Here is a 12,259-nt window from a genome sequence, read left to right on the forward strand (position 1 = left end):
ATTGGCATAATTAGGGCAGGATAGTCTGCCCCCTTGCAGCTTACCATTCTTGTTAGGTGCCACCCTCCCCAGTGACACAATCCAGTCACTGTATGGAGGGGTGGTCTAGAGAGAGGGGCCCCTTAATATATAAGGACAGGGTATCCTGCCCCAGCCCATCAGGCCCAATTGTGGCTGTATGTGTTAGTTCATTAACACAGGGTACAATGTGAGGTCAGAGAAGGAATGAAAGAATCAGAGATTTTGTAGAGGAGGTGGCATTTGAGTTGGGCTTTAACAGATAGATAGATCAACAGGCACGTCAGCAAAACGACCTGACTGAAACAAGGCAAAGACATCTCTGAAGAAAGGATGTGCTAGGAAGAAGTTCACCTGGGAAGCTTGCTGATCAAAAACAATATCAAATATAAACGTCTTTTCACGGGAACGATTGGCTCTCAAAGCATCATCTGGATCCTCACCCGGGTCCATGAGCACCACCATCTTTAAAAAAAAAAAAAAGAAATTGAAATAATTAATATGAGAAGCAAAATCTTCCCAGGTGCCAAAGGTGAACAACCTGATTCTAGAATGAGTGGAATCATGGGAGGGGCTTTTGTGCACTCTGAGCTGCTAGTAGGAGGGGGAGGTTCAGGAGCCTCAGAGGCTGAAGTCTAAATCAGTAGCTAATGACACCACTGGGAGTGGGTGCCATATTGGAGAGGAAAGGGATTTGTGTCAAATTTTCTCAATTCTATTTCCATCATTACCTTATATCTGTCTCCTTTCCACTCACTCACACAGCCACCATCCTAGCTAAGGCCCTCCTTACTTCTCATCTGGATGACTATAACAGCTTCCTAATTGGTTCCCTTGCCACAAGTCTCTCCTCTCTCCGATCCACCCTCCACAGAGGGCTCAAATTAATATTTCTTTTTTAAAGGTGATGAATAAATTTTAATGGGTTGCTATATTCTGTTATTTCATCTTTCATTTAATACATTTACATCTGTGTTCATGAGAAGGATTGATTTGTAGTTTTCTTTCTCCAGGATTGCCTTTTTTTTTAAATAATAATTTTTCCCCAGTTACATGTATAGTCACCAAATTAATATTTCTAAAGCACAAGTTTGATCATGCTACCTTCCTGTTCAAGAAACTTGAAATGGCTTTCTCTTGCCTCGAGGAGAAAATTACAAACTTTTCCATTTGACTTTTAAAGTCTTTCACAATCTGATTTCACTTTACCTTTCCAGGTTTATTTTACATTACTCTCCTCTATGTGCTCTTCAATCCAGCCAAACTGACCTGTTGCTTGCAGGGAATTTGGGGGGAGGATGCAGGTGGGCAGTCAGGGAATAGACTGGCAAGCACTACCATAGAAGATTCTTGGGGATGGCACTTTAAAAATGTTGATTGATTGATTGTTGGTACATTAGCAAGAGGTTAGAGCACATACATCTCCAAAAGCATCCAGGGTTCAAGCTCAACTCTTCCCCTGCTCTAGGCTTTCAGGTATCAGTAGGAGGGATATTTGAGGGGAGAAGGGGCAAGAACATTTTAGGCAATTATTTAATTCAGTTACATGTAAAACCTGCCCCCTGACACTTAAAAATATTGCCACTAAATAAATTTCTACATAGTTGTATAGTAGTTTGTGTGTAGTAGGCTCTCAATAAATTACTTATTAAATTAAATCAGTCAGCAAGGTTAGGCTAGGAGAAAAGAGGGGGAAAAAAAGATTGGGAGAATATTTTTTGAGTCGATAATTGGAAGCAAAGCTAGAGCAAAGAGAATCAGAGCCCAGGGAATGTCCAAAGTCAACCTTGAAAGCAGTATGCCTGATCTCCATAGGCCTCCCATAGCAACCAAGATGAGAAAAAGAAAGAACAAAAGATTCATACTTGAAAGATTATGAAACAAGTTTTGTTTAGCAAAGTGACTTGTGGGCATCCTCTGGGATATAGTCTGCTCTATTGCATAAATACATAATTATGAAGGAAAGTGTATTAGGTTCTCTGGAGGCTGGGAAAACTCATAAAGAACTGCTTCAAAGGGAATTGTGCTATTGGAGGGGATAGAGAGAAATGATAAAAAATAAAACCCACGTGCTGTTTACTCAAGAGAGGAGTTTCCACAGCTGAGAAATGTAGAATTAGCTCAGCTGGCATAGTAGAAGGCACTTGCTCAGTTGGACTATCACCCGGGTAGCCCTGGCATTACATCATAGAAGCATAAGATGCTAGGGTTGGCAGGGACCTGAGAGTTTTTCCAGTCCAATCTCTTCTTTTTTGCAGTTGATGGCCTTAGAGATCATCTACTTATAACCTTTTGTGTGTGTGTGTGTGTGTGTGTGCATCATGGACCCTTATGGTCGTCTTGTGAAACCCTGTGGGTCCCTTCTCAGAATAATGTTTTAAAATGTAATAAATAAAATATATAGGATTATAAGAGAAAATATATTAAAATGCAGATAACATTTTAAGTTCATAGATTCCAAGTTAAAAACATCTGATCTAATCCAATCTCTTCATTTTTATATTTGGGAATCTTAAAGATCACTGGGTCCGGTGGTTCTTAATCTAGGGTCTACAAACTTGTTTTGTTTTAATATTTGGTTTGTTTCAACATAATTGGTTTCCTTTGTAATCTTATATTATTTTATGCATTTAAAAACCTAATTCTGGGAAAGGTCCACAGGCTTCTCCAATTTCCAAAAAGGGTCCAGGACACAGAAAAAGTAAAGAAATATACTTGTTGTGGAACCCTAGACAAGTCACTTAATCTTTTAATACTCTAGGTAACGGGCAGCTAGGTGGCGAAGTGGATAGAGCACCGGCCCTGGAGTCAGGAGTGCCTGAGTTCAGGTCTGGCCTCAGACACTTAATACTTACTAGCTGTGTGACCCTGGGCAAGTCACTTAACCCCAATTGCCTCACTAAAAAAAAAAAATTTTACTTAAAAAAATACTTTAGGTAACTAACTCTATAAATTGAAAGGACAGTGCTTACTCTTATTGGCACAGAGAGTTTCTTCCCTTCCAAGTTCCCTGTACCAATGAAATCATATGTCTTCTTGGCTTTGAAACCAGATGTCTACCCCCTATACCATGCTGCTTTTCAATTGGGGAAAGGGGTGAAAGGGATGGCAACAGGAAAGGGTGGGAATGGGAAAAGAACAGAAAGATAAGACACATCCTTCCCTTTTTTCAAGGACTTTACAATCTAAATGGAAAGGTATGACTAAGATACACATAATCATCAGCAAACAAAATAGGATGTGATAAATGCTTAATTGTTCTGGAGAGACGATTAGAAAAAACAGTACATGAAAGGAGACAGCATTAGGTAGTGTGGAGTGTTGGACTTGGGGACCTAAGAACACATTAGCCAGGACACATTAGCTGTAAGTCTTGGAGAAGTCACTTTCTGGTTCAGTTTCTGCCTATAACATAAGCACATTGAACTAGATCATCTTCTAAATGGTTTAAGAAGGGTCTCACTGTACTAGACTTCCTTAAGCATCATGCTTTGGTGGAAGAGGAATCTTCTACTTGGGTTAAAACCAGAAGGAATGGGGCAGCTAGGTGGCACAGTGGATAAAGCACTGGACCTGGATTCAGGAGAACCAGAGTTCAAATCCAGCCTCAGACACTTGACACTGGCTGTGTAACTCTGGGCAAGTCACTTAACACTCTTTGCCCTGCAAAAAACAAACAAACCAGAAGGAATTTTAGAGGCTGTTGGCCTTTCAAAAATGGGTTTGTTAAAATTCCTGCAAAGTTGGATTAACAATATCTTTTGATGGCGAAATGCATTTGAATGTCAATACACAGTTTCATTTGGTAGAGAGCCTAGCAGACAAACTTTCTCTCTAGGTGCTATGCAGACTTAAATTACTACGTGGCATTTGCTTCTGATGGATAATGGACTTGTTTGTGATGACTGGGCACCAGTTCAGTTTCAGGTTATGAAAATAAATAAACAGTAGTTTATGAAGAAACGAAGGCTTGGGATGTGTATAAGGCAGGTCCCGTGCAGGCACCCAAACACCTGGAAAGGACCAAAGAGACCAATAAAGTCAATGCCTCTCATTTTACAAAGAAGCAAAACTGAGACCCAGAAAGGTTAAGAGAGAAAGAGAGAAGCAGCATGATAATGGAGTCAGAAAGACCTGGGTTCAAATCCTCCCTCGGATCAGCTCTCTGACCCTAGACAAATCATTTGCCAATCTATAATATGGTGACAAGGTCAGCTTTTATCTCACAGAGCTGTTGTACAGATCAAATAAGAGAATCTATGTAAATTCTAGGAACTGATGAAAAATGAAGTAAACAGAAAAACCTGGAGAAAAAACAATTATCCAGCAACAACCACATTTTAAAGACAACTTTGAAAGACGTAAGAACTCTGATCAATACAATGACCAACTATGATTCCATAGGACTCGTGATTGAAACATGTTACCCCTCTCCTGACAGAGAAGTTATAGGCTCGGGGTGCAGACTGAAAAAGAATTTTGGACACAGCCACTGGGAGAATCTGTTTTGTTTGACTAAGCATATTTGTCAGTCAACTAGCATTTATTTGTTATGAGGGTTTTGTTTTTCATTCTTTTTATTTTTGTAAAAAATTATTTATTTGTTTTAATTTTTCTCAATTACATGTAAAGATATTTTTTGAGCTCCAAATTTTTCTCCCACCCTCCCTTCCCTCCCCGTTCCCGAAGCCAGTAAGCAATTTGATAAAGGTTATACATTCCAGTCTTCATTCTTTTTCAAGAAGAGGGAGAGACAGAAAATAGATTTTTGATCATTAAAAAAACAAAATTAAACTTTAAAAAGATAATATATGTAAAGAACTTTGCAACCCCTATAGGTATATAGAGACATAGATATACATATGATATGTATACATAATCTTATAGGTGTATCTATGATGATAGGTATCATATATACATATCATCATAATAGCTAACCTTTATATAACACCTACTATGCGCCAAACCCTGTGTTAAGTGCTTTACCAATATCATCCCATTCCATCCTCACAAGTTGTTGCGAGGCAGGTGTCCCACTCTATAGATGAGGAAACTGAGGCAAAGAGAAGTCAGGTTTTTAGTTTCAAGTTTTCAGTTTTTCATTTCAGTCACATCCAACTCTTTGTGACCCCATTTTGGTTTTTCTTGGCAAAGCAACTGAAGTGGTTTACCATTTCCTTTCCAGTTCATTTTAGAGATGAGGAACTAAGGCAATGAGGGTTAAGTGACTCACCCAGGATCACAAAGACAATGTCTGAGGCCACATTCGAACTCGGGAAGATGACTCCAGGCCCAGCACTCTATCCACTATGCCACCCAACTGCTTATATACATGTATATATAGACATATATGTGCATGTGTCTATCTAGGCATGTATATATTTAAAACTATTATGTTGTTATTATTAAGTGACTTGCCCAAGGTCATGCAGGTGGTGAGTGGAAGATCTCAGATTTTAGCCTGTTTGCTCCAGTTCTAAGCCCCATGCCCTTTCTACTGGAGACAGAAGGAGTATTTGTTTCCTGATTACTGTTATGTCTTTTAGGCTAAATCAGGGGTTCTTGAGCTTTTTTGGTGTCCTGGACCCTTTTGGCAAACTGGTGAAGCTTATGCAACCTTTCTCAGAATAATGTTTGTTGCCTTTGACAAGGATTGCTAAATGTCAATTCACAGTTACTGAAAATGAAGGTATAATTTTTTCCTATCCAAATTCAAGGGGCCCCCTGAAATTTATTCATGGACCTTAGATTAAGAACTCCTGGACTGGGGCAGCTAGATGGCGCAGTGGATAGAGCACTGGCCCTGGAGTCAGGAGTACCTGGGTTCAAATCCGACCTCAGACACTTAACACTTACTAGCTGTGTGACCCTGGGCAAGTCACTTAACCCCAATTGCCTCACTAAAAAAAAAAAAAAAAAAAGAACTCCTGGACTAAAGGACATAATGGTTGATAAAATATCTTCCTAATAGATTTCAATAATAGCACTAAAGATAAAATAAAATAAAATGAGAGTTGGAGAAAATCTAAATCTGTATGGACTAAGAAGGAGGCAGTGCATCTAAATAATCTATAAAAAGACAAAAGAGTTTAATTTTAAAGCAATTCAAATCCTGAGTATGTGCTTCCATTTGCAGCGAGATGTCACAAAATCTTTTCATTACAGAAGCAAGGAGCACAGGCTATAAGGGGCTTCAAAGGGTCAGCCTGCCTCTAATTGATGACACACAAATAGGTGTCTCTTTTGTTCTTAAAGATCACCAGGGGAGATGCTTCAGTCTATGTACAATTCATTTCAGTGCTTAGCAACACTTACTGTCAGACGGATTGTCCTTGTAGGTAAATTAAACTCTTTTTATTCTGATTCACTTAAGAATGAGAACAGTTGGGTGCCGCACTGTATAACAAGCATTTGTGCATGAATTACATAAACACCATGTGGTTCATACTACAGAGAGACACACTATATAACTTGGTTTAAAAAAAAAAAGTGAAATACACTTATAACAGTGTCTTTGAAAAATTACTATGAGGGGCAGTTAGGTGGCGCAGTGGATAGAGCACCAGCCCTGGATTCAGGAGGACCTGAGTTCAAATCCAGCCTCAGACCCTTGACACTTACTAGTTGTGTGACTCTGGGCAAGTCACTTAACCCCAATTGCCTCACCAAAAAAAAAAAAAAATTACTATGAACAAAATAGCCTCTTTCCAATACTAGTAGCCAAAATTTCACGAGGAGGTACTGTTGCCCTTCTACTTGGATGCTGATTTAAAGGGGAAAGGGTGATGTAGAAAAGAGCCCTAGACCTGATGCTGGGAACCCTGGCGCCAATTCTTTCTAAAAGGCCTAAAAGACCATAGACAAGCCAATGAATTTGTCTGAATTTGAGTTTCTTTATTTGTAAAACAGGGATAATGATATTTGCACTGTTATAATCATTCTCTTGATCTCTTCCCCCACCACCCCATATATACATATATTGGATGCTACAAATTCTCTCTCTCTTCCTCTCTCTCTCTCTCTCTCTCTCTTTCTCTCTCTCTCTCTCCTCCTCCTCCTCCTCCCTCCCTCCCTCCCTCTCTCTCTCTCTCTCCCTTTCTCTTTCTCTCTCCCTCTCTCTCACAGAGCTCACAGAGAATGTATGTAAATACATGTATGTATAAATCCATATATAGACACTATTACATCCTTACAATATATATATACATATATAATAGTATGTGTCTTGGGGGCTCCTTGAGAGCAGGACTATGTTATATATGTGTGTGTGATATGTATGTATATATATATATGTGTGTGTGTGTATGCATGTACACACAAATATATATTATGCATGTGTATATACATGTACATGCAAATATATATTCTATATGTATATATACATATATCTCCTACATATCTCTTATATATATTTGTGTGCGTATATATATATATATATATATATATATATATATATATATATATATATCTTCTCTTTTTTTTTTTGGTGGGACAATGAGGGTTAAGTGACTTGCCCAGGGTCACACAGCTAGTCAAGTGTTTGAGGCCGGATTTGAATCCAGGTCCTCCTGAATCCAAGGCCAGTGCTTCATACACTATGCCACCTAACTGCCGTGTGTGTGTGTATATATATATACACACACACACACACATATATACACATATATGTGTGTGTATGTATATGCATATATCCTATAGAACCTGGCACAGTGCCTTGCACACAAATGATAGTCAAATGTTTTTTAAATGAATATATACGCACTTGCTCTATATATACCACACACTCAAAGATGTATAGGTTAACAGATATAAATAGTAACTCCAAGTGCGCAAGATATAGGCAGCTAGGTGGTGCAGGGGATAGAGCACCAGGCCTGGAGTCAAGAAGACCTGAATTCAAATCCAGCCTCAGGTACTTATTAGCTGTGCGACCCTAAGCAAGTCATTTTACAGCTATTTGCCTCAGTGTTCACATCTGTAAAGTGGGAATAATAATAGCACTTAGCTCCCAGGGTTGTTGTGAGGTTCAGGTGAAATAATAATTGTAAGGCACTTGGCATGGTACCTGGCACACTGTTTTTGAGTCGTTTCAATTATGCCCGACTATTCCTGTCCCTGTTTGGAGTTTTCTTGGCATGTAGTAAGTGCTATATAAATTTTAGTTATTGTTATAATTATTATTGCAAAAAGTAAAAAAAAAAAAGTCACATTACTATTTTTGTGGCTGGTCATGATGCAGAAATAGTCTCAATTCCCCCAAGGTGAAGTATTTGTCTCATTTAGCAAAGACACAATGAATTTCATCATTTCATTCCTAGTATCAGAAGTTTTGACTAGGAAGGGACCTTAGAAGTAATCTAAATTCAACCTTTCCATTTTACAGATGAAGAAACTGACACCCAGATGTCATGTTCTGTGTGCCCAGGTTAGGATTTGAACAGAGAGCCTTTGATTCCAAATTCAGTGTTCTTTCTGGTTCACAACACACAAAACAGAAATTAGATGCTATCCCTAAGCTAGCGGAGCATGGAATATGACAGGAGAAGACTGACACAAATAAATATAAAAACAGGCAGAATTTAAAAGTTCAATTAGAGGTGCAAAATTAATTCGAAGGAAGGAGAGTTTGGAAATCCCTTGCTGCTGTTTTGTCTCTGATCTTGCCTCCAGCCCCAGGAACACTAACTTGCAATCTATTTTATTAATAAATTCCAGCATGGTTAATAACAATTATCACCAAAGAACATTTATAAGCTCTTTAAACCAAACATAGCAAGCGCCCAATAATAAAATTTAACATTTCTATGGTACTTTAAACATATTACTTCCACGATCATATTTGGTCCTCTTACCAGCTATGTCAGGTCAGTAGTAAAAATACTACTGGGGGGGGGGGCAGCTAGGTGGCACAGTGGTTAGAGCACCGGCCCTGGATTCAGCAGTACCTGAGTTCAAATCCGGCCTCAGACACTTGACACTTACTAGCTGTGTGACCCTGGGCAAGTCACTTAACTCCCATTGCCCCGCAGAAAAAAAAAAAAACTACTCTCCATATTTTAGGATGATAAATTAAGGATGCTTGGGTGTTAGTTCTATACCTATGCATTCAGAATAATGGTAATTTTGATGGGTCTTTACATAGTGTTGCTCAAACAAAGGATATTACTTGCTTTTTCTTATCAGCTTATGATAATAATAATTTTTTTTTATTTTTTTTTAAGTGAGGCAATTGGGGTTAAGTGACTTGCCCAGGGTCACACAGCTAGTAAGTGTTAAGTGTCTGAGGCCGCATTTGAACCCAGGTACTCCTGACTCCAGGGCCGGTGCTCTATCCACTGCGCCACCTAGCCTCCCCCTTTGATAATAATTATAACTAGCATTTATGTGGTGCTTTAAATTTTACAAAGCACTGTACAAATATCATCTCATTTTATCTTAACAACTATGCTTAGAGCTAGGGGCTATTGTCCCCATTTTACAAATGAGGACATGGAGGAAAGAGAGGTTATATGACTTGCCCAAGGTCACTCAACTAGTAAGTATCTGAGATCAAATTTGAACCCTGGTCTTTGGGACTGTAGGTGCTGCATTCTATATACTGCACTACCTAGATGCCACCTAATGACATGGAGTCATTAGTGATATGGGGTCACTAGATTACAGTCAGTATACTTTTTTGTTTTGTTTTTGTTTTTTGCAGAGCAATGAGGGTTAAGTGACTTGCCCAGGGTCACACAGCTAGTAAGTGTCAAGTGTCTGAGGCTGGATTTGAACTCAGGTACTCCTGAATCCAGGGCCGGTGCTTCACCACTGCGCCATCTAGCTGCCCCAACAATCAGTATACTTTTAAAACTACCTTGACTATGACCTATATACCATGGTAAGCTATTTGAGTCCCCATTCTCACCTGATCACCCACTTTGTGGGCAATGACTGCAGCTCCCTCATCCAGTTCAGTGTCATTAATTGGACGGATCCGGACTGCCACCTGCACACGGAGAAAAATTATAGATGTTTTCTAAATAATTTTTCCAATTTTACTTCCAAGGCTCTTTTGAAAATAGTATGCAAATAGTAGCTAATCTACCAACAAATTCTTTCTCATTAATTATATATACCTTATACTTTATAAAATATTATTTTTTAAATTTCTTTACCCCTATTTCCTCCACTTTTAATATAGGGAAATCATTAACACGAGACACTTTCCCCTAAAAAACAAAACAAAACAAAAAAATCCACCAACCCTTCAAACCCAAACATCTTCAGTCAGAAAAAATGCTCTTTAGGGAACAGAAATCTCAAGTAAGAAAGAATAAATCAAGTCTTTGTAGAAAGGAGAAAAATCAGTTTCCAAAATCATACATTTGATGAAAAAAAAATCTTTTAAAATTAAACTCTTCTACTTCCGTAGGGACGCCAGGCACCAAGAGGCTCCGTTGGTGACTCGGAGGGCACAGGTGTGTGGCTCCACTCATTGACCATTCTTATGCCTTCCTGGCTTCTCCCCTAGCGGAGGAGAAATTATTATATTCCTAAAGGATCTATGAAAACTTATTTTTCCTGTTGCCGGAGTCCACCTTAATTGTGCTTGTGAGGGGGCCTAATCTATTCCAGGGTTAGATCAAGTTTCCCCTACTTTTCTTCTGCATTTCCTCATCCATTAAGGGAGGATGAGTTTCCCCAAGAGCTGAAGCTCTGGGTCGTGGGGAGGCTATATACAGAATCCCAACCTGGGCACGGGGGCGACGGGCTGCGATCTGCCTAAGAAGTCCCTTCAGAAGAAACAACTGAAGCGCGAAGGGTGGGGAAATAGGGAGACCTGTAGGGGAGCTGTGGAGAAGGGCAAAGAAGCTAAGGAAGGGGAAGATGGAGTTGCATACATGAGAGCTCTCTTGCAGAGGATTTGGACACGTTAGAAAGGTTCTGAAAGAGGATGGGGACAGTCCTGCGAGGCCCGAGGGGACCGGGGACAGAGACAGAAACTCAGCCCCCCCTGCTGTGGGTCTGAGGGACGGAGGGAGGGAAGGAGCGACGCTCGGACTCACCGTGAGCTGCTGGTCCTTTGGCTCAGCTGGGAGCTCCTTCATGGCCGGGCTGCTCCGGCCCCCAAGCCCGCTGCTGGCCCGGGAGGAGCGCTCCTCCGTTGAGGGCGCGTTGAGACTGGAGGGCATAAGAAGAATGGGCATGGAACGGAGCCACACACCTGTGCCCTCCCAGTCACCGATGGCGCCTCTTGGTACCTGCAGTCCCCACGGACATGCTCATCACATCCCCGGCTGCCCCGGATGACATCACCGCGCGGGGTCCCCAGGGGTTCTCGTGGGAAGGACCGGGCAATGGGCAGCTTGGGAAAGGTTTTGACTGGAGAGATCTGCGAGCCTCCCCTCACTCTTATCAGCTTCCCTAGACTGAAGGAGTTTACTTAAGCCCCGGCTAGCGCATGCTGGCTTTTAAATAATAGTTTAACTTCCCTAACGAACAACCTCAATCCACGAGAAATTGATGAGGTAATGAACCACATCAGGAGGGATCAGGTGGGATCAACAGATGCAGAACGTGGCAGTAGTTTTTGCACAAGGAATTGGACCCCCATCAACTGGGAAGTGACTAGTGAGTTATGGTATATAAATTTGATGGAATACCATTGCCACCATAAAGAATAATGAAAGGGATGGTTTCAGAGAAATTTGGGAAGACTTGAATGAACTGATGCAGGGAGCAGAACCAGGAGAGGACAAACGATAAAAACATGCTATTCATCCTCCAATCGAGGTGAAGGGCAGTGCAGAATGGGAATATTTGCGGGGAGGGGAGAGATGGTCAACGAAAAAATATGTTTTCCTTGACAATACATATTTGTAACAGGGGTTTTGTTTTTGTTTTTGTTTCTCAGTTGGACTGAGGGTAAGGAGAGGGAGGGAGAGAAGGAAGTTTTGGGATTGAAAAACATTTTTAACTTTAAAAAATAAAACAAATGTAGGGTAAGTGATCAAAGGATATAAACAATCCTTAAAAGAATTGCAGACTATTAACAACCATGTGAAAGAATGCTCCAAGTCACTAATAAGATAAATGCAAATGAAAATCCCAAGGTTTAATCTCACAGTCTGCAAATTGGTCATGACAAAATAAGGGAATATTCAATGTTGGAGGGTTTTTTGGAATATAGATACACTAATGTATTGTTAGTGGAACTACTTATGATCATTCTCTTTAGTTTAGGATCAGATTAATTCCC

The 12,259-nt window shown here is 40.2% G+C and overlaps 1 protein-coding gene across 1 annotated transcript in view; it reads right to left on the bottom strand.

Moving 5' to 3' along the window:
• LOC122735029 (kinesin-like protein KIF19) overlaps positions 1-11,496 on the bottom strand; it is a 109,150-nt gene extending 97,654 nt beyond the window's left edge. Inside the window, exons 1-3 of the mRNA XM_043976278.1 lie at positions 11,067-11,496; positions 9,926-10,006; positions 373-483 (exon numbers count right to left, since the gene is read on the bottom strand). Coding sequence (XP_043832213.1) covers positions 373-483; positions 9,926-10,006; positions 11,067-11,207 — 333 coding nt within the window. The 5' untranslated portion in view covers positions 11,208-11,496. The remainder of the gene's footprint in view (positions 1-372; positions 484-9,925; positions 10,007-11,066) is intronic.
• Between the last annotated feature and the right edge of the window lie 763 nt (positions 11,497-12,259).

This window comes from Dromiciops gliroides, chromosome 1 (assembly GCF_019393635.1).
Source record: "Dromiciops gliroides isolate mDroGli1 chromosome 1, mDroGli1.pri, whole genome shotgun sequence".
NCBI classification, from domain to species: domain Eukaryota; kingdom Metazoa; phylum Chordata; class Mammalia; order Microbiotheria; family Microbiotheriidae; genus Dromiciops; species Dromiciops gliroides.